Genomic DNA, 25,444 nt, shown 5'->3' with positions numbered 1-25,444 from the left:
AGTGCTGTCATCTGCATCTTTGATTGGAAGGTCCTGGTCGTTATCTTCGACCACCTTTCCAATACCTACCAGCCTCAAACATTTGACGATCATTGCAAATGGTGGAGCTATCACGCTACTCTCCCATGACCAACCTCTGAACGTATTGGGCAGGACTGGACACGAGCGTGGCCTCGCTATTATACTACTTCACCAACTCTGGCCATATCGCTATACTGCAATTTACTGCCATTAATGAGATGGGTTGGAAATGAAGGCGCTGTCTATCGGTGGTTGCCTCAAGCTCGTTAGGGAAAGTATCTCATCTATATCCTTCCTCGAGTTTGAACCTCGGACCGTGACCGCAATCTTCTTGGTGGTAGACGAGCATATTACCACCACGCCACTCGGGCGCTCAGCTATTATACTGGAACATACCCCGTACCCGGTAATTTCTTAGAAAAAAATATGTCCAAGTACGAAATGCCAAACTCAATTTATATTACTATGTCATAAACCACCCTTTAACTGCTGATTTTCGGACTAATTATTTTTTAGCAGATCAGCTGAACGCATCCTTTGAAAAGTATGCCTACACTAACAATGAACAGAACAATGATGATGATGTGTAACAATTTTCGTTACAGCTGCAGAAAGCTCCGAAGCAAAATTATTTTACGCCAAACTTCTACAACAATTTCGACTTAAATCGTCTAATGCAGATCGTTGCAATCAAAACACCGCGATTACACAGATCTAGGTCATACTCAGCATGGTCTAAAAGTATGAGCTTCCAAGCCAAGAAGGTTTCTGTGTCAAGATGCCGTGACCTTCATGTTCAAAGATTTATCATGAACATTCGAAATCGTCATTACCATTGCCAAAATGCTACTGTGCTTTGTTAGATCTGAGTTAACTAGAAAACGCGATCTCTGAAAATCCTCTTGGGAAATCAGACGCCATGTTTTACGACATGTTCCGTGGCCGCACGAAATATCGGCCAAATCATGGCAGATGGAAAAGTTTGCTTTACTTGAGAGTTTTCATTCGAGAGAATTATTAGTATTATTATTCCTTCAAACGTAAGTCGTATTTGTATCTTAGCGCATGAAAACGCTTTTTCTTACAACAGTGGAGGTTGATTATACAGGGTGTCCTGTAAGTGCTAATGCGGCCTTTATTTCATGAACCGTTCGTTGTAGAGGTATGATTTCGATTTTAAAAATGTTCAAAATGCGATAAAAAATTACCCTGTACCATTGCTGAGTGATAGTGATAGGAACCGAGACACACCATCCTCTGTCACACTCGGTGATATAAGCACGTTGTCCCTGAGGACTCGGGTGCCTCCGGGGGACTTAACTATTTATTCAAACCAATGGCTGAGAGTGGAAACAGTGTGTCACAAAATAAAAATATCTAAATTTTCATACGAATTACCCGTTCTCTAACTTTCAGCTACAACGTTGTTGGCCCTGTCTCTCCTGAGCCAATCAAAAAATTGCATGATTCTAAGTGTGGTATTCGCTGAGATATTTGAATTCGAAAATTGAAAAAAAAGTTGGGAAATAACAGCGAAAAATATTAAGGGATGGTATTTTTTCGGCCCGAAATATACTTAGAAATTGAATTTTCTGGGTTTTATGACTGTGAAGAAAAGCGATTTGTCTCCTCCGGGAATCGAACCCGGATTCCCTTGCATACCGGGCAAGTGCGCTATCCAATGCATCTCGGAGACACACTTTTTCCATTCCTTATAACACGCATTAGTAGCGTGAAGCGCTGAGTGGAGACATCGCAGTCTTTAACTACAGCAATTTTCGCCCCAGTTGGCGTTTTTGTAATAAGAGACGGTATTTTTTTCGGCCCAAAATACACTTGGAAATTTATTTTTTGGATGTTATGCCGAAACTAATATTTGGAAAGAAAAACGATTTTTCCAAATATTAGTTTTGGCATAACACATCCAGAGAAAATTCAATTTCTAAACAAAAGCAGCAAAAACTAACGGACACATACAACGCTTCTTTTCCCTCATTCATCCTGCATTTTCCCACAACATTTCTCATATTTTCGAATTAGAATATGTCAGCAAATATTGCCCTTGGAAGCGTGGACTTTTCTTATGTTCGGCTCAGAAGAGACAAGACAACAACTTTCTATAATTGGGAGTTAGAGAACGGGTAGACCGTATAAAAATGCAGTTTTTTTGTGACACATTGTATTTCCACTCTCAGCAATGGCACAGGGTAATTTCAGAACACATTTTGAGAATTTTTTAAATTGAAACCATGCTTCTATAACGAACGGTTGATGAGATAAAAGCCGCATTAGCATTTATAGGGCACCTTGTATATTGAGTTCAATAATAATTTATCGAAAATGATATTTTTGAAAAAAAAATGCACTTGATAAATTACAGTGAAAGCTCGATATAACGATATTGTGCAGTCCAAAAAAATATATCGTTGTAGAGGGATTATCGTTAAACCGAGAGGCAACATTGTCTTCTCGTGCCACCAAATTTAAGCAGTTGTTGGCACTTTTTCTAAATCTGCGTTGTCAGTACCATTAGAAATTGGGCTTTAAAGTATTTATCATCGCGAGATACTGTAATTAATTAGCTGATTAATGAAATTCATTCAGATGTAATGCCCATGTAAAGTCCACCGTATTACACTTTTGTGTCGTACAGAGAAAGTGACAATACCAATAGCTTTATCAACATTTTCGGTGATCATGCAGTGCCGTCTTAACGCATGGGCCCACCCGGTCGTGGCTCAATGACCGAAAGAAGGAAGGAGGGGGGGGGAGGGGGCTCGCAAAAATGAGATCTGATTGAAAGTTTTGAGAATTTGCAAGGTAGGACCTCAGAAAAATCACTTGGCCCGGGGCCTCATGATGGTCTTTAGACGGCCACACCGATGTTAACAGACGTTCTTGGAAGAATGAAAACAAGTGACGAAGTTAAAATTATAAATTCAAGACGATTTTGAGCGCAATTGTCCAGAGACTTTGTCCTGAAATTTGCGGATCTATTGAGAATTTTATCGAAATTCTATCCGGTATTTTTTTTTGGAAATTTGAGACAATAAAAGTGTTTATTTTCTTCATTTTTCAAGCACCAACGTAATCGCCACGCTTTCTCTAAATATCTCCAAGCTCTTTGCTCATAAGAATAGGGAACCACGTGCACGCAGGTAATTTCGCGAGGCAAAAGTTAATTATGAAGTTAGTTTCAAGAGAGAAGAGAAAAGAAACTAATTAAATTATCCCCAATAGAAATTGGATTGTCTTAATGGACATATGTCAAACGTTACGTGTCAAAAAAACTCGGAAACATCGGCACCTTCTGCTGCCTCCATGACCCAGTTTACCAAAAGCCATTTGTTGGAATCTTCAGAAACGGGTCTTTTTGTTCAATTCTATTCAAAAATTGAATGGAAAATGACTTTCTATTGACCACGCCCCCTAATCTTTTCTTTATTCCCGTAGACTGTATTATTCAGGTTGATCTTGAAGGCAATCTCGGCCTCGAATAGGAGAAGAAAGAAAAAAATCACGTATTTTTTAATAACACAAAAAAAAAAAAAAAACACGCGAACTTGCTACTGATTTCTAAAGATTTCACAGACTCCTCGCTATCGATTCCCACGCAGTTATTTGGCCTGGATGAAATTCAATTTACCAAATGGAATCTTCTCCAAAGTCACATAATAATAGTAAATAGTTTCTCGTCCTTCCGTGAGGTAGTTACAAGCCAAGTTTTGGAAAATGGCACATAAAAAAACTGCGGAATGAATGTAATATAAATATTTTTGAAGTGTAATAAATCTCATTAATTCCATTCACATTTGATTTTAATCATTATTGCACAATTGATTGCAGCAACGAAGTAGATTATAAGTTACGATCCCCAACGAATAATAGCTTGGTACTGATGTAAGTAATGATAAAGTATCTACAATAGTGTGTGTATGTGTAGTACAAACCTCTCTCTTTTTGTGGACACCGGTGGGACAAAAAAATTCGTCCGTAAAAAAGGGATGACCGTTAATCAGGGGTTTGAAATACATAATTTATTATACAATGGGAAAATATTTTTCAGCCGTAAAAGAGGGGTGACCGCATCTGGGGGGGGGGAGGATTCATTAAGAGGGGTTTTACTGTATGACAATTCTGGCAAAGCCAGGATGTATAGAATGATTCATATAATAACAAGTACATGTGAAAGTTCTGGGACATTAGGTCTGGGGAATCTCAAGAAAATTTTTAAACTATTTGTCTGAATATATCAGTATTATAGTTAGAGATTTCCTGAACGTAATCGTAGCGATTCTTGACGTGCTTTTTAGCTTAATCCATGATTTTTTTTTCTAAATATTGTTGTCTCTACGTATAGGTTTATTTCCTATGACCATAGAGATCCGGTAAATCTTTTTAAGAGTTTGATTTTGAAGCGCTCAAGAGCAATAATATTGGGATTTCAAGCATATATTCAACCAGGAGCTGCGTAGGACGTATGATTATTTTGTAAAGATTAAGTTCGTTATTTTTGGAAAGCGCCCCGTTTTTTAAGCCTTAAATTTTATCAAGGGCTCACTCTTTTAGCTGATTCGACGTTTCTAGTGGCTACAGAACAGTGAAAAGCGGGAGAGATTATTTTTGTTTGTCGAAAATTACTCCTAAATATTTTTGTGTGTCAAAAGGGTATATTATGCTTCCTTGCACGTTAATAAATGCATTTGAGGGAAGATAAACTTTTCCAGTTGCCCACATAAAAATAGTTCTTGCCCTCATACTCTTCTCTTACCACACTTCTAGGACATCTCTTGAAGATTTGATAAGGCTTTCTTTGCCTTTTTTTTTATCAGTAAACTATTATGGCACTATCATCAAGTGTCGGTAATTCCCTTTGGTGATACTGGGATATCAGACATGTATAAATTGTGAAATAGAGGGCCCTACAGATCTGGATTTAGATAGTATAGTAATTTATTTGCACCCAGAAAGTACGCGAGTCGCATACAGAATATGAAATTTAGTCATTTAAGCATATAAGTCCATCGTGCCAAATGGAAACTCAGAATTGATGAAATAAGTAATTCCAGAATCGTTTAAAACCATTCGTTAATTAACCATACTATTCTTCTTTCAAAAATTAGGGTTTTTGGTTTTTTTAGGCCACCTCGGTAACTAGTTCCAATCCTACCTCATAGGTCGATATCAACAAGTAAGTTTTAATGGCGCCAAATCTTCCCGTTATCCTTGCCTTACTGGTGTTCTTCTGGGGTCCAATTTGGGCCCGTTGCTTTTTTTTTGTCTTCATCAATAATTTTTAAAATCACGTTAATTGCAATTGTTTGATATATGCTGATTGACTTCAAAATCTTCCAAGTCATAGATAATACAGATGACGTTGAGACGCTGCAATATTCCGTCGAACAACTTAAGGCTCGTTTACACGGGTTAAGTGATTAAGTAGTTAACTAAGTTTTAAGTTGTCAAGCAATTTAAAATGATTTCACGGGTTTAGTTGGTAAGTGATTTGGTAATTTAGTGGTCAAGTAGAATAAAGTTCGATAGATTTTTTTTGATTAATTGCGCATGCGCTAATGAGCGTGGTCTCCTATTATCAAATGAGAATTTACTAAATCGCTTAAACGTGTGGACAATTTTCTGAGCATTTAACAACTCAAAATTTAGTTAACTATTAAATCACTTAACACGTGTAAAAGGGGCCTTCATGTTGTAATGAATAATTAGGTTTAACTAAATCAATTAGTTAAACCTAAATATTCCCAAATGCAAATGTTTGTCTTTAAGTAAGAAACATAACCGTGTCCTGTATAATTACAATATTGATGGTCAAACGCTCGAGGAAGTATGGTACATCAAGGGCCTAGGTGTGACTTTTAATTTCAACCAGCATATTACTGACATTGTTTCAAAAGCATCAAGAAATATGGGTTTCATAACCCACGAAAACAAATTTTTTAAAAATGCAGGAACCTTTCTGCTTCTTTATTCGGTTCCAGAATATTGTTCCATATAATCTGCAATCCGTATCAATATTCGTTCAATAACGCACACAAAAATAGGCTTTTGCACTTCGTTTATTTCAAGAAATTTAAAATTTTTGATATTCGAATTCTTACAGAAACACTCAGATTTGCTTTTAGTTATGAATAACTCGAAGTCAGAGGCCAAAATGCATTGATCACCTTTTTTTGTGAAAATTCCGCACTTTGACTTGGATGTACCAGACATTTTAGCGAAAATCAGTTTTCACTGTTATAGCATCAGTCTTCGTAACCGCAATCTCTTCTATGTCCCCAGGGCTATATAACGAGGGCTGTTTCATCCCATTGAAGTCGCGCTTGCCGCTTTAGCTCAGTGGGAGTGGGTCTCGGAGCTACTGCGTGACGTCGCTGCTCAAGCACGTTTTAGCAAGACGACAGCAGCATATAAAAAGTGCTCTTTTTTACGTTTCAGTTGCTTATTTACTGTTTTAAGCGAGGGATGTTTCGTTCATGGTGTTCGTCACAGGTATGCGCGTGTGGTATTTTTATAATCTATTAGTTAAGAAATGGATTAAATCCAAGAAATAGTTGCAAAGTAATCATATTTCTTTGCGATCGGCAAATTTCTCTGATGAGAGTTCCAGCTAGTCGAAGCAAATTTAACTTTTCGGAGTTGTTTCTCCCGAAAAAATGTACTGACATTTACCGGGGGAAATACGTAGTCAAGTATTTTCCACAATTTCCCACTTGGACAACTTTTGGCTAATTTTTCCTACGAATATGAGTAATTTCCCACTAGTTACCATCAATGCTAGCCTCGTTCGCAGTGCCACTCGCCAGGCAAGCATGAATGGCATCATGCCGCCAGGCTGGCAGCACCGACTTCTAAGACGACTTGCGAATGCCTCCACTGTGACGCCATCGACAACAAAGGGTTAAATTTTGATATATAGCATTCAAAATAACAATAATGACAATTTTAAACAGTTTTATTTTCACATTTGTTTCACATGTTTTTACGTTGCAGCTGGTATTGGCAATGACGAAGTCCGAGGCTTCTTTCTAAAAGCTACCGCTAATTAAAATAAAACAAAAAGATAATTGAAAATTAGTAGAAAGTTCTGAAGATAATCGAAATAATGTTTCTCGAGTTGACTTTTAATTAATCCAATTCAAATTAAATAACGTGTGATTCAACTGAAATTGATTGAGAGGAAATATTCTCCCAGTGGAAGTTACCTCATAAACAAATCTCTTAATAATTTCTCTCTTTTAAGTGTTTAAAATGTTGGAAAAAGCAAACCAATAAATATACATATACTAATGACAATAATCGAAAAGATAATTTTGGAAATAATTCAGTGCAGCGACTGGAAACTAATTGTAATTGACAGAGTAGCAAAGCAGCCGCGCTCGGTTCTGTTTGAGTAATGACGTCACGCATAACGTCAGCTGGTACCGACACCGGCGCGTTATGAAACTACCCTTGTTATATAGCCATGCGCAATTCGGACATTCTACGTGTCTTAAGACAGGGGTTCTCAAACTCTTTCCACCCGCGGGGCCCCTTTCTCCTATTCAATGCTTATTCTCGAGCTCAGCCGGCTCCCCAGAGCTTTTAACAAAGAATATTTCCGAAAAATCTTTGTAAGTGTCACCGCTCCACGGCGCTTTTGACAAAGGTTGGAGACGCATCAAGGCGCCGTGGCGCACAGTTTGAGAGCCGGTCTTAAGAGAAAATAGAGGAAGTGAGGGGAAGTAAAGAGTTCACCAATTTGTCATCACCAACATACAAGCGTTTTGCGAACATTATGATTGTATAAACGGATGATTTCTGAAATGGTATGATACATTAGGTCAAAGGTTCTCAAACTTTTGTCATCCGTGGCTCCCTTGCCGAAATCATGGGTCCATATGTGGCTCCCAATGGTATATTTAGGTATATATTTTCCCATGTAAGCAACCACTTCAAAGCATGAATAGACGCACAGATCAATGTCTCCAGCTCACCACGACGTCCCCTAGGAGCCGCAAAGCACAATTTGAGAAACACTGCGTTGGGTAATTATCATAAGCCATTTCCAAGTCGAGAGTTGATCGAACTCTATTTCAGCCCCAACTGCTGTTCGTCTACTTTCCTATTCACAATGCCAACAAAACGAAAAAGATTGGGCTTGACAGTGGATGAAAACTTGTGTGGATGAGTGGAAAATTCGAGAAGCGGATGAATATTTTTAAATAAATCAATGTGTGAACTCTTACACAGACAGAAATAACCAAAAAGTACAGGATTCAAAAAATTACATTGAGTCCTCTGATCAAAGATCAGCAAAAGAGATCGTTTCTACGGCAAATGGCGTTCCTCCGTCCTGAAAATATTTCAGTGAAAAGCGAGATTCACGTGAAAAATGTTTTCCTACATCAATTCCCATGGAATCGTATAATTTAACAAAATGCTGTGATGAAGCAAACAAAAGTGATTTTTATAGAAATCATACATCAATAAAGGTGAATGACTAACCCATTTTTTATTACCGGCATTTTTTTCATCGTCTCTCCCATTTACGAACTTTCGATGTTACAAACTAATCATCAAGTCCACGCGGGTTCGTAAAAACGAGCGTCCACTGTATCACACTCTTCAGTGGCACGTCGGGGTTGGGTTCGGTTTTTAAAGTCGGGAACTCCTTATTTAAAAATTGGTGTTGTTTTGATTCTGAAATGGAAAGAAAATGACAAAACCATGAAAGCGCTCGTGGTTTCTAAAATGTAATTGGCTTTCTCTCGAACGAGATCATCATCATAAACAAGTGCAGCGACTGTCGAATGAATAATACAGTGCTTTCGTGAGTACCCCGTTACGTCCTAAAAGTGCCTACAAAACATTCATTTCCAGTCGAATCAGCGTTTAACGATTGCTCGCCGACTGGAACGCTGTTATGTGTGTGAGAAAAATCTGCAGGTGTCACAGAATGAATTTTTAATAATGATTTCTAACACCTGGTTATGTTATATCACGGTTGAAAAAGGGAACCGCGAAAATTTATTAAACGTCGCCGATTCCACGCTTGAAATGCCGTCGTTAAGAGAGCGAAATACAAACTCGGATGGAGTGATCTTTCGCAAATCACGTGCTGAAAGAAAAACAAAACAAAACATTTACGTGATCTGGGTTCATAAAACGCGTCGCGTTCAACGCGTTCGTCCTTGTTGAGGGAAAACAAAACGCTTATGATATAGTTTCGGACTAATAAGGTTGGTAAAGACTCGTGTTCGCCGTTTAATATTATGGTCTGATCTTGCACCAAAAGCATAGTAGGAACCATACAGGCATCGTAGTCTCTGGATAATAAATATGTTGTACAAAATTAAATGTTTCTCTGTATGTGTGTAAACGAATAAATTTGTATTGAAACCTCCAATTTTTCTACGCCAAGTTTTGGTGTAGTACAGTTATTGAAATTAAAAAAAAAAACACTTTTTATACAGAGTCTCGTGTGTCTCAAAACCGAATTAGAACGTTGTTGCCCTGTCTCTCCCGATGCCAAAAAAAGAAAAGAAAATATTATGTTTCCAAGTGCAACACTCCCACTGAGATATTATAACTCGAAAACGGAGGAAAATTAGAGAAAAGCAGCATTAAATGCAAGAATACTGATTTTACCCGCATTTGTTATGATGTTTTTCCCACCTTTCCCCGGTTTTGGAATTTAAATATCTCAGTTAATATTGCACTTGCAAACATAGACTTTTTTTTGGTTGGCATCAGGAGAGACAGGACAACAACTTTCTACATGCGGCACACGGGGACTGTATAAAAAGTTATTTTTTTATAACCCCACCTTGAAACATGAATGACATATCACTACACGTTATTTGGAAAATTTTTCCAACTGGAAGTATACCTGTTGGATCAACGGTTCGCCATTAAAATGCCATAACCACTGTTTGCTACGCACCCTATATGTTACGACCCTCAAACCGAAAGCTATTCAAGCCACGTCGTCATAAAAACGTCGCCAATAAGCAAACTTGCCGATTTCGTTGAGTTGACCCGGTCAATTACTGGAAATCCCTGACTTCTCCCCCCCCCCTCTCTGGATACAATAATTTTTCTAAGACCATGTACTTGGATAGAAATGCTTGTCTAGTAAGCTATCCACATATTGAAGCTCTCGAAAATTTTGACCAAATATCGTTGACATGAGCACCCCTTTCAAACTTGAGGCCCCCTGGCCGTTCCAGGGTGAGCCCACGTATTAAGACGGCACTGACAAAGTGTGTTAATAGTTAGTTTTTTCGTAAAGTAAAATAAAATAACATTGATAAACTTGAAAAGTAGAGCCATCCTTGGCTTGGCGTGGACGCAATTTGATTCTAAATTACGTCCTCTTGGATCTTAATCATTTATTAAACAAAATTACGACGTTTACACTAGACGGAATTTATCTATATTATAATACTGTACACAAACATTAACTGATAAATTTTTTTAAATAAATTTGATAATTCTATATATATTATTATTTTTTAAAATATTATCGACATGACACAATATTTTTTTTCTATTACTTTATTAACTTGTTCAGAAGCCGGTCAGTAACTTCAATCGGAAAATTATAATAGTTTTATTCGGTAGGTGACAGCAAAGAAGACAGGTGAAGATTTAGAGCTTTCAAGTGAAACATGTACAGTATATATAATGTAATAACGCCATAAACAAACATGCACGACATACAATAATGTATACAAATTAACTTATTTTAAACAAAGAAAGAGAAGAGAATTGACTGCTACTTAGGGGGGTTTAGGGGTGGTCGTTCCCCCAATCGCGAACTTGGTGAGATGGGTATACAGGGCCGCCTCCGAGGGCGCGACCGCAGGAAGGGGGGTCACAGCTCTGAATGTAGTGATTATCTTTATAATCACTACATTCAGTGATACTACGTGATACTTTATAATCACGTAATGAAATACAATAGAGGGAATTGGAGTTTGAGCAATCGTTTTCGTTCATTGCCAGTTTTTCCTTTTTGATAGATATATGGCAGAATTCATTGCAACACATACAACGTTTAGTAGAAATTAAAATTTCAAATTAAAATTTTTCCATATCACACAATTCCTTGGTACCACTGCTATATTTCGGTAGAATTATTGGAATACTGTGAAACCTCGCTACAACAACAATCAATATAATGATAAATCCTTCTACAACGATACTTTTTCAAATCTTGTTTGGAATTATATATACCTATCGTACAACAGGTAATTAAACTCTCCTCTCGATACAACGATATTCTTCACTGCAATAAATCCCAACTATAACGATATTTTTTTACGACATTTTTAAACTGCTACAGCGATATGCTTTATTATTTCATTCAAGATCGTGTTGGAATTTTATTTTAACTTCGTTTCTAGTTTTCATTGTTGCTGTTGTTTCCTGTGTAACACAAGAAAATACAATGGGGGTAAACCCCATCACAAGGGAGGTCACGCCTATGACTGAATTTTATTGATCAGTAAACCAATCGCAATTTTTGGTTTCTAATGAATTTTAATAAGTGAATTTTTTCTGGTGGTACTAATGACACCGATTTATGTAAGATGTCAATAACAGCGTAAATTTGGTGGCACGTAATGATATTGTTGACTTTTGATGTAGCGATAATCCCTATGCAACGATATTTTTATTTTTTTTTATCGTTATATCGAGGCTTTACTGTATCTTACAACCATGCATATTCAGCGTCTTAGTCCTAACAGATTTGTTATTGTAATTGTAGGTGTTTATTTTCATGTTTTTCATGTTTATTTTCAAATTCCCAAATTTGCGATTAAATTTTGTTTCTTTCATGTCCCCGCAGGTAAATGGAAGCTGAATTGCACTAGGATTTGACGTTTTTTAGCCTTGAACAGCCACTCCAATTTGTGTTAAGGTCTCCGCCCCTTTGTCCTCGATACATCATTTTGGTTCTGATACAGATTTTTTTTCCATTATTTTTTTAATTTTTTCTTCCCTTACCCGGCTTAGTTTTGGAGGAACACCAAAAATAAATTCTGTGTTACATATCCTTTAGTCTTTTCGTTTTAAGCTCACGCACTCAGAGTTATATACAGAGGTGAAAGGAGGTTTTTCCTCTTATACCGAAATCTTTTTTTTCTGTTCCTTTAACCTCATTAAGTATTCTTGAGCTGTACTCTTTGTCAAGCAAGTCCATTGATTGCAGCTTCTCGAAATACGTGGAACTAGTCATGAGCTAAGTGTAGGTGGATGTTATGACCATCCCTCGTTCTTCCCTTATTAGCTATATTTTATACATATAGATACAAGCTATTTCAGCCCCATGGGCTCCTAAGACCATATTTTCCTCTCGTGCCCCTCTCCCCGTTTAATCGAGGGCCTTCTATCGTTAGTCAAGAGTGAGATCCTTTCTAGTTATCGAATTGAATTTAATCAAAACTAAATTTTATAACGAACGCGAAACCTGTATAAATAAGATCGATCTCTGGAACCCTGGGCCAGGCATGGGCCCAGAAGCTGGTGATCATCCCTCCCAATAGCAGAATCACATGGGAAAAACAGCTCTGTGTAAAATACGGGGTTGATTCAACAAACCTACACAATAAATAAGACCTCCCGGCATGTCAGCCCGGGTCCACGAGAGTTCAGTGAGCTTCTCCAAAACTCTTGTGAGGGTGTTATGAATGGCCTTCTAAACATCATGGGCCCCCGTGCAAAGTGATGTTCTGGAGACCCTCTACTTTGCTAGAAGTAATAGTTTACATATTTGTATATTTACATTTGAAAATCATAGTAGCCTACCAGATCTCATCATGTAAGGCCCCCCCGCTATGGATACGAGGGCCCCTAGTTATGTTCATATGGACCTAGCCTATGGACAGCTATGCTGGATTCTGAAAGTAACAAGCACGTCGAAAGTGCTTTGATATCAGTGGGTGCTCAGCTTGATCTTTATGAAGAAAATTTGATTCTCGATAAATTTTGTGAGTACTCAAACCCAAGTTTCCATATAATGGAGGTGTTCGAGCATCCACAGCACCCTCGGCTCCGATTCATCAGGAAAGTAGTCAAATTTTTCCCACCATATTTTACTTGAAATCTGTATTGAGCTCTGTTTGTTCCCTTCTTCACCACTTGTCTCCTCTTTCATCTGGTTTTCATCCGTGTGTGTGGCAACCCCCCCCCCCTCCTTAGAATTATCCCAGGGCCGCAAACTACTGTTTTTATATCAGTCTGACGTTTTTTTTTTGAGTTGATCTTGAAATATATCTTAAATTTACGATGAATATCATTTACCAGAAAGAATCAAGATACTCATTTATTCCAATGAATTTACTTGAAAACAACATGTGACTTCCAGATAATCACATAAAAATCGCAGATTTACATAACGAGATTTTGTGGCTGTAACACTATAAAAAATAAATTTATATTTTTAGTATGCGGCATTTATAGGCTATGATGGATATGCAGGGATATAATCAAAATTAGCTTGCTTTGAGCTATCCACAACCTTAACTACCCATCAGAAAATAACACAAAGACCAAATTGCACAATTTTTTTTATATGTGGTAACTGATAAATTTCACAGTTTCAATTGATTTCAAGTTTTTGAATGACACAATTCATATTTGGGAAATTTCAAAAAAGTGGATATTAATTTAGCATGTTTTCTTTGAAATCAATGTAAATTTTCAATTAGTTAACTTAATTTAATTAAAATGATTAGTAATTATGATTTTGGGAAGTCTCGTGTGTTATGTGACAAAAACATTTAAAAAAAACTATTTTTTTTTCCTATTTCAAAAAGGTAATTTCTGTTCATGGTCATGGGAAAAAGATTTCCGGATCGAAAATAAGGATAAAATTTCTGAAAATTTCATATTTGAAAAGTCATAAAAAATCAAATTTCTTTGCAAACAAATTTTTAAAAATACTATGGCACTCATTAGACCTTTTAATTTTCAAAAATGTTTATTTCAAACAAACATTTGTATGAAAAATAATTGGATTTTTTTAACTAAGCGTCGTGCAATTGCAACGTCAGTCAAAAATGAGTGACGTCGATGGGAAAGAATTGAAAATGGAAACAGTATATCGGTTTAGACATTTATCACTAGAGGATGTTTCCCATGCAAATTTTAGCGTAGCATGCAATTTTTGGAAAAAATACGCGACCAAGCTTCTTAATCTTCATGGCAGTATAAATCTCATCTCCAACAGAACCATTTATATTCTAATTTCTTCATTAAAGAGTGTGACGTTGATTACACGAGCACTTGCTCTTTGCTGGTAAAACGCTTTTGCGAACGCGGTGATTCCGCACCAAAAGCTATGCGGAGATTTTCGGTCTTCAAAAATTCTCTAGAAAATTTTTTCTCATTCTTTCATTAGGATGTTCTTACAGCTTCGAAATTTCCTGATGAAAAACATTAAAGAAGTAGAGAGCTGGAAACATGCCAAATTTAATTATACCCTGTGAAAGCATTGCTTCGTGTTCGGTTTCTATATTTCTCTGAATCCTCAGAAAGGATCGGACAAGTCTGAATTTTTATATAATTCTAATTTTATACACCAGGACAATAAAATCGTAACGTGAAAACTGACGTTATCATCATGAATACTTTTATGCATATCTTTTCACTAATACGCAGATCAGTTAAAGTTTCAGTTTTGATATGCCGATCAGTGCACAGCACTCGAATGTTAGATAATTATTGGGAAAAAAGCAATGAACGAACTTACAGAAATATTAAAGAATTGATAAGAAATGAAATGAATGAAATAAAGGCGAAAGGGGAAGAGGCAGACAGATTTAAACGATAAAAACTGATGTAAAATAAACAGTGTAGGAAGAACAAAGCAGACATGATATGAAGGAAAGAAACCGGATGTAAAAAATATGTAAAAAAAAGATGTAAAAAAGGAACTATATATATATACATATATATATATATATATATATATATGTGTGTGTGTGTGTGTATATACAGAGAGAGAGAAATTATTTTTAAATTCCGGAGAAACTGACAAAATTGAAATAAATATGAGGGAAACATGAGAAAAGTATGAAAGTATTATGAAAAAAAATTTAATTTTTTTTATGACTAAAAATAACAAAAACGTCATTAAATTTGGTAAAAAGTAAAAAAAAAGTAAGCAGAATTTCTGTGCAAAAAAAGTATTTAGAATATAAAGCGTATATGAACAGAATATGAAGTTTAAAATAAACAGAATAAGAAGTGAGAGAGAGAAAATAAACAGGATACGAAGGAAAGAGAGAAATTAACATAATATACGAAGTAAAGAGGAACAGAATATGGAGAAAAAAAGTTATCGGTTCATTTACCAAAACTTTTATGAAATAAACTGATGCGTTTATTTTTTTTTTACATGCTGTTTCTTTTCTCTTTATATGTTGTTTCTTTTTTCACTTCATATGCTGTTTACTTTTTACTGTATGTCCTGTATACTCAAGTAAATATAAACCGAATATGAAGTACCGAAGAAAACGTCACCTCTTCATTCAGCTAAAAGTAAACAGACAATAACAAGCAAAGAGTAAGAAAAAGAGAATAAGGAAGCAAAATTTCCAAAGCAAAAGAGAATAAGGAAAACCAAAAATGAACGAAAAAAAGTAAGCAGAATGAAGAGAAGTGAAGCAATATACAGTCGAATCCCGTTTTAAAGAGTACCGTTATTGCAAAAATTTCGATTTAACGAACACTTTTCTAATCTATCAGATAAGTTTACATAGGAATAATGCAAAAACATGGAATTCCTTTATAACGAAATTTCGTTAGAACGAAGTGATTTCTCCGGTCACTTGTAGTTCGTCATATACTGTGTGTATATATATATATTGTGCAACATATACAATGCACATTTTCCTATATATATATATATAGGAATATATATATATAGGAAATTCATATATATATTCCTATATATATGTCATATATGGATATATATGTCATATATATATACATATTCCTATATATATATGTCATATATGGATATATATGTCATATATATATACATATTCCTATATATATATGTCATATATGGATATATATGTCATATATATATACATATACTATATACACTATCTACCAATAAGTATTTGGACACCTATGCAAATGACGATATCTGCGGTCCTGAGATACGTCACGCCCTCCGCCGGTATATATCGTGTAGGAAACAACATCGGCATTAGTCGCATGCAAGATGCCGCGCAGTTCGGAGCTCTCTGATTTCGAGAAAGGTATAATTATCGGGTATCACAAAAATGACCGATCCTTAAGGGACCATATCTAGCGAGCTGAAGTACCCAAAATCGACAGTGGCCTATGTGATTAAGAAGTGGAAGGTGAGCTGTGATAGTCGGAATTTGCCCAGAGTCGGCAACTGGGAGATAGAGACCGACGGGCGCTGTCCAGAGAAATTCGGAAGAACCGCATCCAACCGATGGCGCTCATCCGCGAGGAGTTTCAACAGGCATCCGGGAGTATTGTTTCAATGAATACCATCCGTAAGGAAGCACATCTGATTGGTTTTCATGGTCGTGCTGCGGCCCATAAGCCTTTGATCACAAAGTCCAACCGCGTTGCTCGGTTAATGTGGTGCAAAGCACATCGAAATTGGACAGTAGATCAGTGGAAACGGGTTCTTTGGAGCGACGAATCAAGGTTCACCCTCTACCGTTCGGATGGCAGGGTCTGGGTCTGGCGTCTGATTGGAGAACGTCTCCTGCCAGAATGCATTGTGCCAACAGTCAAGTTCGGCGGAGGTGGAATTATGGTCTGGGGGTGTTTCTCCTGGTATTGGGAGTGGTCTCTCCATTCATGGTAAGCTCAACGCCGATGCCTACTGCACTATTTTGGATGACAGTGTGCTTCCTACGTTGTGGCAGTTTTACGGGGTGGACCTCTGTTACTTCCAGGACGACAATGCCAGCTGTCTTACTGCGAGGTTAACCAAGGCTTGGTATGGTGCCAATGGGGTTCATCGAATGGACTGGCCTGCCCAGAGCCCAGACCTGAACCCTATCGAGAACCTCTGGGACGAGTTGGATCGCCGAATTAAGGGGTGCCCTACCCGTCCAAAATCGGTGAAGGAACTGACATGTCTTCTCCAAGCCGAGTGGAAGAAAATACCACTAGCCGTCACACAAGGACTTGTGGAAAGTATGCCCCGGAGGGTTCACGCTGTAATTGCCTCTCGTGGAGGCTCTACCAACTATTGATTTTGAATAAAGTTAGTTTTTCTTTTCTATCACAGGTGTCCAAATACTTATTGGTAGATACTGTACATTGCATGAACGGAAGTAAACAGAATAATGAAAAGTAAACAAATAATAACAAAAATAAACAGAGTATAAAAGTAAATAAATAACACACGTAATCACTGGAAATATAGTAAAAACATGTGAAATCAAAAAATATGATTGATAAAAGTGTAAAATTATGATTTTATAATCGTTTCCCGATACATTTCACCAGTTTTTTGAAATGCAAAGAAATCTTTTTAGATTGAAAGTTATTTTAAAACTATCGATAGGTGAGAAATACACTAGAGTTGAAGTCACATTAAATGTACGGAGTGAAAATTGTGAAAAATGGTTTTTGTGATCGACGGGCAGGAGAAAAAAAAAAGGAGAAACATTAAAAAATGAGAGCTACAGATACCAGAGGCGGTAACACACAAGCCAAAAAAAAGGAGAACTAATGGAAAAAAAGCAACTTCAGAGGGTAAGAAAATTATTAATTCGTGGGTATTATAGTAGTATATAGTAACCTTGAAGAAGGAGAGCGGAGGAGATGATGACCATTATGGTGATTATAGAGATGGCTGCTGCAGGTAGCAGTTCGTTTCCCAGTCGAAACCTGTCATTATTTCCACGAATGGGTTCAGAAAACAGTAACCTGCTGTCAGTAACCTCCCAGTTCCCTCTTTTTTTTTTTGTTTTTACTTATCCTATCCCAATTTCACCGTACTGCGAGAAATGGGACAAAAAATGCATGAAACAATGTTTTTCTGTTTTTTTTGTTGTTGTTAATTCTCATTATAATGACTCTGTCTATGGTATGTTGTCGAGAATGCTTTCAATTGTTATTTGAAATTTATGTAAATTTATTTCGAATTTCCAAAACTTCACATCATTTTTCTGGATTTAGTTTCACTTTCAATCTATGGACTAGATTTAGTTGTAGGGTCTTTTGATGCGAGGTTATTTTTTTTGGTCATGATTCACTAAGATTAGGTAAATTTGTGTTGGTAGGCCCTGGAAGGATTTTGTTCCGTAGAGTTCTTATACAGTCAAAAACTCGGTTATAACGATATTTTTCTATATTTTTTTATCATTTTTGAAGTGATTTTTTTTCCCCTCCGAGATGGCGTGGTTGAGTCTTGAAGTTTTTGTCTATTAAGGGACTTCCGGAGATCACTCTATAGAGAAGTGATTCTCAACAGGTCCTTGGAAAGGTTTTTGGGTGGGGGGGGGGTTCGGTTTTGTTGGATGACATATTAAAATAGGTTTAGTGGTTTTACATTATTATGTATTCAATTATGTGAAGGAACCCAGCCTTGATCCCACTGGTCGGCTGAAGTTTGTTTTATGTGGTTAGCAACTTCGGGGCGCAAATGCGAGCCGATCTCCCCGTTAAAAAAGTCTCGCCGCAGAGAGCAACAGGCCTACAAACAGTACAAATATTCAATCATTACACTTCATTCACTTGAATTCTGAAACATAGATGGAAGCACTGAAAAGTCAGACACAACGCTGGATACGCACTCTTACGTACACACACTTACACTTTCGGCACAACTCTCTAAGTAGTAAATTGCCCATGGCAATAGACCTAAGTTGTGCTCGGTTTGAAAGAAAAGCCTTGATCCCACTGGCAAAGAGGCCCCTGGCTTTCGTGTTATTGGCGAAAAAGGTCGTGGCGTGGGGCACCAAAAGGTTAGAGACCCTCGCTGCAGAGCCTGGGTCCAAGGAACAAACTATGGTCAATCTACGGCAATCTAAGTAAGGTCAATCGTTTATTCCGTTATACTGGGTTGCTGTATTCTAGTTGCACGTATTTGACATTCATATTCTTTTTGGCTGGGATTATAGTATAAAAGTTTCATAAAATTTCATTTATAAAACTTGAAAAATTCAACCAATAAGGCTATTGGTTGCATTTTCTCGAATGTAACCGATAACTTTATATTGGTTAAATTATTCATGTTTTATAAATAAACTTTTATAGTGTAATCCCGGCCTAAGGCACCTTTTCCAGCCACCTCGTTGGCCAATTTGCGCGTCTGTTGTAGCCTTTGTGTTTGTATATTTGTACGGCCAAGAAAGATTTCAAAGATGTGTTTCGAATTTCTGCATGGGAAGACCATCTCCTAAGTTCGTCTAAGTTTTGTTACCTCTGAATTATTTATATTAGGATCCAGTGATCACTTAATGATAGCATCCTATAATACAGTTGAATAATTAAAGTTCCTCCGTTCTGAGGTACCTAAAGCCTTAACTGAACCGCAAGAAAACAATGAAACTTTGTGTACGTCTTAATAAAGGAATAGGAGGAATTTCGAGAGAAGCGCTTTTTAAAAGACCGAAAATCATCACGTAGCTCTAGTTCGAGAAGAGTTCCACAAGCAAAGCATATAAATTATTCTGTAATTATTATTTCGGTATTTCTGTAATTATTATTTCGGTATTTCTGTAATTATTATTTCGGTATTTCTGTAATTATTATTTCGGTATTTCTGTAATTATTATTTCGGTATTTCTGTAATTATTATTTCGGTATTTCTGTAATTATTATTTCGGTATTTCTGTAATTATACACCTTTCTCATTATGTCTTGAAATAATTTGTTTTGATAATTATGAATTAATTTCTATCACTAATTTCAGAATTACTTCTTCCGTTACCTCTCAAGGTATTTTTTTTTCACTAATTCTAAACATTATTTGTTTCAAAAATTCAAAATTTATTTCTTTCAGTAATTCCATAGTTATACTTCCATTAATTGGAAATTTTTCATCAATTACGAAATGGTTTCATTAATTCTGGAATAATTTTTTTCATTAATTTTGAAACTATTGCTTTCTCTGAAAAAACTTTCAATTTTTTTTATTCATTAAGATGTTTTTTAACATTTGTGTAAATTCTGGAATGCTTTTTCTAGATGCTGACTTTTCCGACCTGAAATATATGAAATCCGGGGGCCTCAAAAACTTTCTGGGCCTCGGAGTCTCCTAACTTGTTAACACGACCCTAGTAATACTAATATACCAAGTGTATAACGTTACTGATGAATCTGTGAAAAGCTTCTCGCATTCTTAATATCGCAGTATGAATCTCAGTGGTTCATGGGGACTAGATCACTTTACAAGTAATTTTTCTAATTCAAACGTTTTCCAATGTTTTTAGTAATTTTCAAAAAAATAGTTTTCCGATCATGCATTGAAGATGCCCTGTATATCTAAAACTAGTACATTAGAAACTTCAAACGGTTATAAAGACAAATTCTCTTTCCCCTGAATGTCGTTTCTACCTAGTTTGACATTCTTTCAGACTGTATATGGCCCAGGCTCTATAGACGAATGTCAATTTTACCTAGTTTGACTCCAATTGGCCAGTATTATCACTTCACCTTAATGAGGGTAAACTTGTTTCGACTAGGATGATTAGAGTGATCACACATGATTTACTCCTGAATGAAGTTTACTGAATGATTTTCCCCCCGACGTTACATCAAGATTACCCTCATCCACATGTAAAACTTCACCGAGGTGACGGATAAAATTTCAATTTTGACGGGTTCATTAAAAATATCACGTCACAGGTACTGAAAATATAACATAGAACGCGATTTGTAAGGCAGTGCATAAACATCCGGCCAGTGGGACGAAAGCGGACCGCCAACGGGCTCATCCAGCCCACGAAAGATTTTCCGGAAGGAAAGTATCATATCAGTTTAAAAAACGATATTCAGGGTGTCCTGTAAGTGTTAATGCGGCCTTAATCTCATCAGCCGTCCGTCGTAGAGGCATAGTTTCAAAAGATGCTCAAAAGGCGTTTAAATGTTACTCTGTGTCAGTTTTGAGAGTGAAAATACAGGAAATACAAAGTAAAAAAAAAAAAAATCTAAACTTTTATAGGGACCCCGTGGCCCTACCCCATGACCTGGGCTGACAGTATTTCTCCGAGAAAAATAATCGAGATCTCTAGGCCAAATATAGGACATTGATAGGACATTGTTACGCTGAAGTGACTGAAAAATCACCAATGATGGCAGTGAAGCGCTACTGCAAATTGCATTGAATTGAAATGTAATTCACAAAAATAAACGTTCTGTTTTTGACAAATATGAGATGTGAATACTAATATAATTAATTATAATTATATAGCCACAATTATCAATTATAAGTTACCACTTATGAATTAAGAGTAAAATATCGATTTCAGGAAAAAATAAAAATGCAAATAACCTTCTATTCGTTGAAAATGCAGGGTAGAACAAATATTTTTATAACAGAAAAGTCGGGATGATAAAAATTACGGGAAAATACGGGAATGTCCAATGAGATATACGGCATACATGCTCAGACGTGCCAAATGTGACCCTCCGTGTGATATGTTGCGGCCCATGACCTCAAACTAATTTTGTAAAAATGAACTGAATGGAACTTTCTAGATCACTTAAGCGACCCACGTTGCAGTTCCTCATCACTCGTGTGGTCCGTGGTGCATTCCCAGGTCATTTAAGTGGCTCCCGACAGATTTCCAAAGCACTCAAGTGACTCGCGGCATATTTACAGATCCATTCAATGACCCACGACACAAGTCACTCAATTGACCCGCGGTGCATTTCCTGATCACTTGAATGACCAGCGGCACAGTTCCAAAATCACTCAATTAGCACGCAACATATTTATAGACACCGAATCACTTGAATGGCTTGTGGCACATTTATAGATCACTTGAGTGACCCGCGGAATATTTGCATATCAAGTGGCCCGCAACACGTTTTCAAATCAGTGATGTGGCCCGCAGTCTCCTAAAGATTGAACACCCTTGGCATACGGGACCATATCCCCCGTATACGGACGATATGACGCGTAATGAAATACGGTCGTCCCACATATGGAGACCCTAAATATGGTCGCCATACACGCATCAGCTTTGAGCCCACGAGCGGAAGCAATTCCGCATATCTTGCCCGCGGACTGAAAAGGTTGTGTACCGCTGGTATTAGTATAAATATTGAGCAAGATGCATTGAAAATGGTATTGAGAAATGTACTTACATCGTCAACGAGGTTAGGTGGTACAGTCACACCATCCATGTGATTGAGGAGGGTCTCCACGGCGAGCCAGTCTCCCCTTTTGCATAAGGTCAGCAATCTATCCAGTGCTTTCTTCGTTTCACTAGTCCTCGTCGGTGAAGATTTATCATCGTCACCGACCACCACATTTGCCACCGTGGTGGTCTCCGGTGCCGGTTCTTTCGTTTTCGGTACCACGATCTCTCTCTCGCCATCTTTTTTTTTGTCATTTTCTGCGTTGGATCCTTGTTTGTTAGCTTCAGTCTTTGTCGAAGTACCCTTTGCGGTTCCTACTTTGGACAGGTTGCTTGAAGTTTTGACATCGTTTTCTACTCGCTTGTTGCCTAAAGATGCGGGAACTTTCTTGGTCACCTTTGGGGAACTCAGTGGCGTTTTTGTGGTCGATGTTTTCTTCTTTGGCGGTGAAGGGCTTCGGCTTTCTGGTTTCCTGATCGGAGATAAACTTCTTGCTGGTTTCGTTGGAGAAGCTTTTCTGGTTGGGGATGGGGAAGCTCTCGTTGGAGAAGGGGATTCCGGTTTTTTGGACGGCAAGATTTTCTTACGGGCTGGCGGTGATGGCGATTCTGGTGGTTTAACGGGTTTCTTCTTCAAAGTCGGTGATTCTTGACCGTTAGTCCTGTTACCATTTCCGCCAATGGGTAGCTTAGGTGGTTTTTTGGTTGGAGAAGTAGGAGATTGTCCGTCACCACTTGGTTTGAGGGGTCTTCTTGACGGCGAGAGAGGCCCGTTGGTCTTTACGGTAGTCACATTCTTTGCGTTGGCAGTGGTAGTGTTCTCTGAGTTGTTCGCAGTCGCAGCCGCAGCAACCGGGGTGTTCCCGTTATCGTCTGCTGGCAAGTTCAACGGAATTCCTAAGTGTGTAGGTCTTCCGGCCAAGCGGCTCTGCATAACAGTGCCATTGTTCCGTGTAGCCGCGGCCGGCGCATTACTGTTCGTGGAAGTCCTCGAAGTCTGATTACTATTCACTGCTGCACCAGGCTGCACTGGAGTCGTGTCCAGCACACGTCCCTGAGCCGGCCCTGGTCTAGGCTGCCCATTAATAGGTATCACAGCTCTTCTAACGGACTCCTGCTGCCCATTTGTTCCGTTGCCGTTTATATCACCGTTGTTATTGTTGACACCGTTAGCACCGTTCCTCTGAAGTTGCGGTCTACCGATGGGATTCGGTCCGGTAGGCGGACCGATAATCGTTCGCAAGGGGGATCTCGGTAGAACTTGCGGGGGTATGATCTCTTCACCACCGGGTACAGTAAGGGTAACCGCTGGCTGCGCTCTTCCGGCATTCTCTGCACCGGGCCTCTGCGGCGGGCTGACCGCGGCTGCTCGACCCGGGGGCACGGGCCGTCTCGCAACGCTCTGAAGGATGTCGTCCGAACCCGTCCTTTGTTGACCATTCTTAGGTATCCTCGGCCCTTTGTCGTTGCTGCCATTGATGGGAAGGCCTGGCATTTCTTCTTATGGCGAATGCTCAATAACTTGGTTCGCCTGTGTGATTTCTATCCATTGCCTTTAATTTATTTATATTGAACGACAAAATCATAATATCTTGAATAAATAAATGAAAACTTCTATCGGATTACGAAGAAACAAAGCTCTTGATTAACCTACCGTAGTTTATCGGATATGTCTTAGCATCCTACGGTATCCACCAAACAAGTAATCTAATTTCATGGTTACTTGATTACAATAGAATTATGGCATGAGAGAATTATGTGAGGAATATACTTCACCAGCATTATTTGAATTCCTAGTATAAATTTACTTTAATGGACGAGTTCTTGGTATTTTAACATTATTGTAATCTATCTTTCAATACATGTTTAAAACCTAATAAGCTAAGTCTATGGATGATTCAAAACTTTTCGTGTATACTCATCTATATTTCATTAATCCGGTGACGCATGTTGACAGATGAAACTGGTATCTCTTGATGACCGATCAAAGAACGAATTCACCACAAATTTCGATTATTCAAGTCACGTACCTCCGATTATTTGAGCCGTCCGTTATCATGATATTCACAGAATCACTAGTCATATCCGTATCAGCATATGTCCGGAGAACAGTGAAACAGCACGAAAGCACATATTTCCAATGCCAGAGAAAATCCCACTTTCTCATATATTAATTATAAGAAACTTGAATAAATCGGTAACGATTAGGTCATATATATATAATTTTCTGAAATTTCAATCTCCATTTAAAAGCTCATAATCATTGACAAGTTGTTATTAATGTTAATTAGTTATCGAAGCTCAGATTAAAAAACCCTCCGACTCGCATCCGAACGAGCTATCCTTGCGCAGACTTACCTAATAAAAAAAACCAACCACACACACACACATGAAAATAAGTTTCAGTGATTCGAGGGCCTATGGATCAGTGGGTCACGTGGATACTGACCAGTGTCCGCTATTGGCCGGCTTGAGTTTCCTCTGCGGGGAGCTTTTTCGTCTGCCCTCCTTTATTATTTTCTCCTTGTTTCATTTTTCTTTCTCCCGTTATGTCCCAGGAGGTCTAAGCATCTGGATATTTTGCTTTTTTTTTCCTCTACAGGAATGCGTAACGGGAGCCATTCGTGTAATTGCCATTTTCCGGTGACACTTTTTATTTTTATTTTTCCATTTTTTTTGGGGACGGGTTCCGGGTAAACATGCCGTCAATATTGTGTCAGTTATGCTTTTGTTATAATTTCGTTAAGCCGAAACGCGGTAAAGGTTAATCAGATAATATAAGGCGGTTGGAATAACGAAATATCGGTAAAAAATCATTCAGTAAATAAATAAGTACTTTAAATTAATTTGTTAATCACTGTCAGACTCAGTTATAACGATGTACGAGATCCGATATTGGTGTTGTTATAACTTGAACGAGGGTTTATTCAAGTACAGATAATCGATGTGTAAGAGGATTACTTTTAACGTTTTCCGTTATTTTTACAAAATAATCTCGTTCGTTATTTTCAGCATGAGGTTTTTCTTTGCGACATCCCTTTCCCACAGAAACAGGCACCATTTTGAATCATACAAATACAAGGCCACGACAGGTAAAATGCCCAACG

At 37.7% G+C, this 25,444-nt stretch overlaps 1 protein-coding gene across 1 annotated transcript in view; it reads right to left on the bottom strand.

Annotated features, from left to right (window-relative positions):
• The window catches only part of LOC149084433 (uncharacterized), a 98,940-nt gene extending 75,108 nt beyond the window's left edge, over window positions 1-23,832 (bottom strand). The window contains exon 1 of the mRNA XM_089235315.1: window positions 22,345-23,832. Within this exon, the coding sequence (XP_089091441.1) occupies window positions 22,345-23,832 (1,488 nt within the window). The remainder of the gene's footprint in view (window positions 1-22,344) is intronic.
• Between the last annotated feature and the right edge of the window lie 1,612 nt (window positions 23,833-25,444).

The sequence above is a fragment of the Pholcus phalangioides genome, unplaced genomic scaffold, assembly GCF_987345545.1.
Source record: "Pholcus phalangioides strain wild (caught in Gottingen) unplaced genomic scaffold, Ppha-v1.0 ptg000008l_1, whole genome shotgun sequence".
NCBI lineage: Eukaryota > Metazoa > Arthropoda > Arachnida > Araneae > Pholcidae > Pholcus > Pholcus phalangioides.
This window is presented reverse-complemented; position numbering and strand designations above follow the sequence as displayed.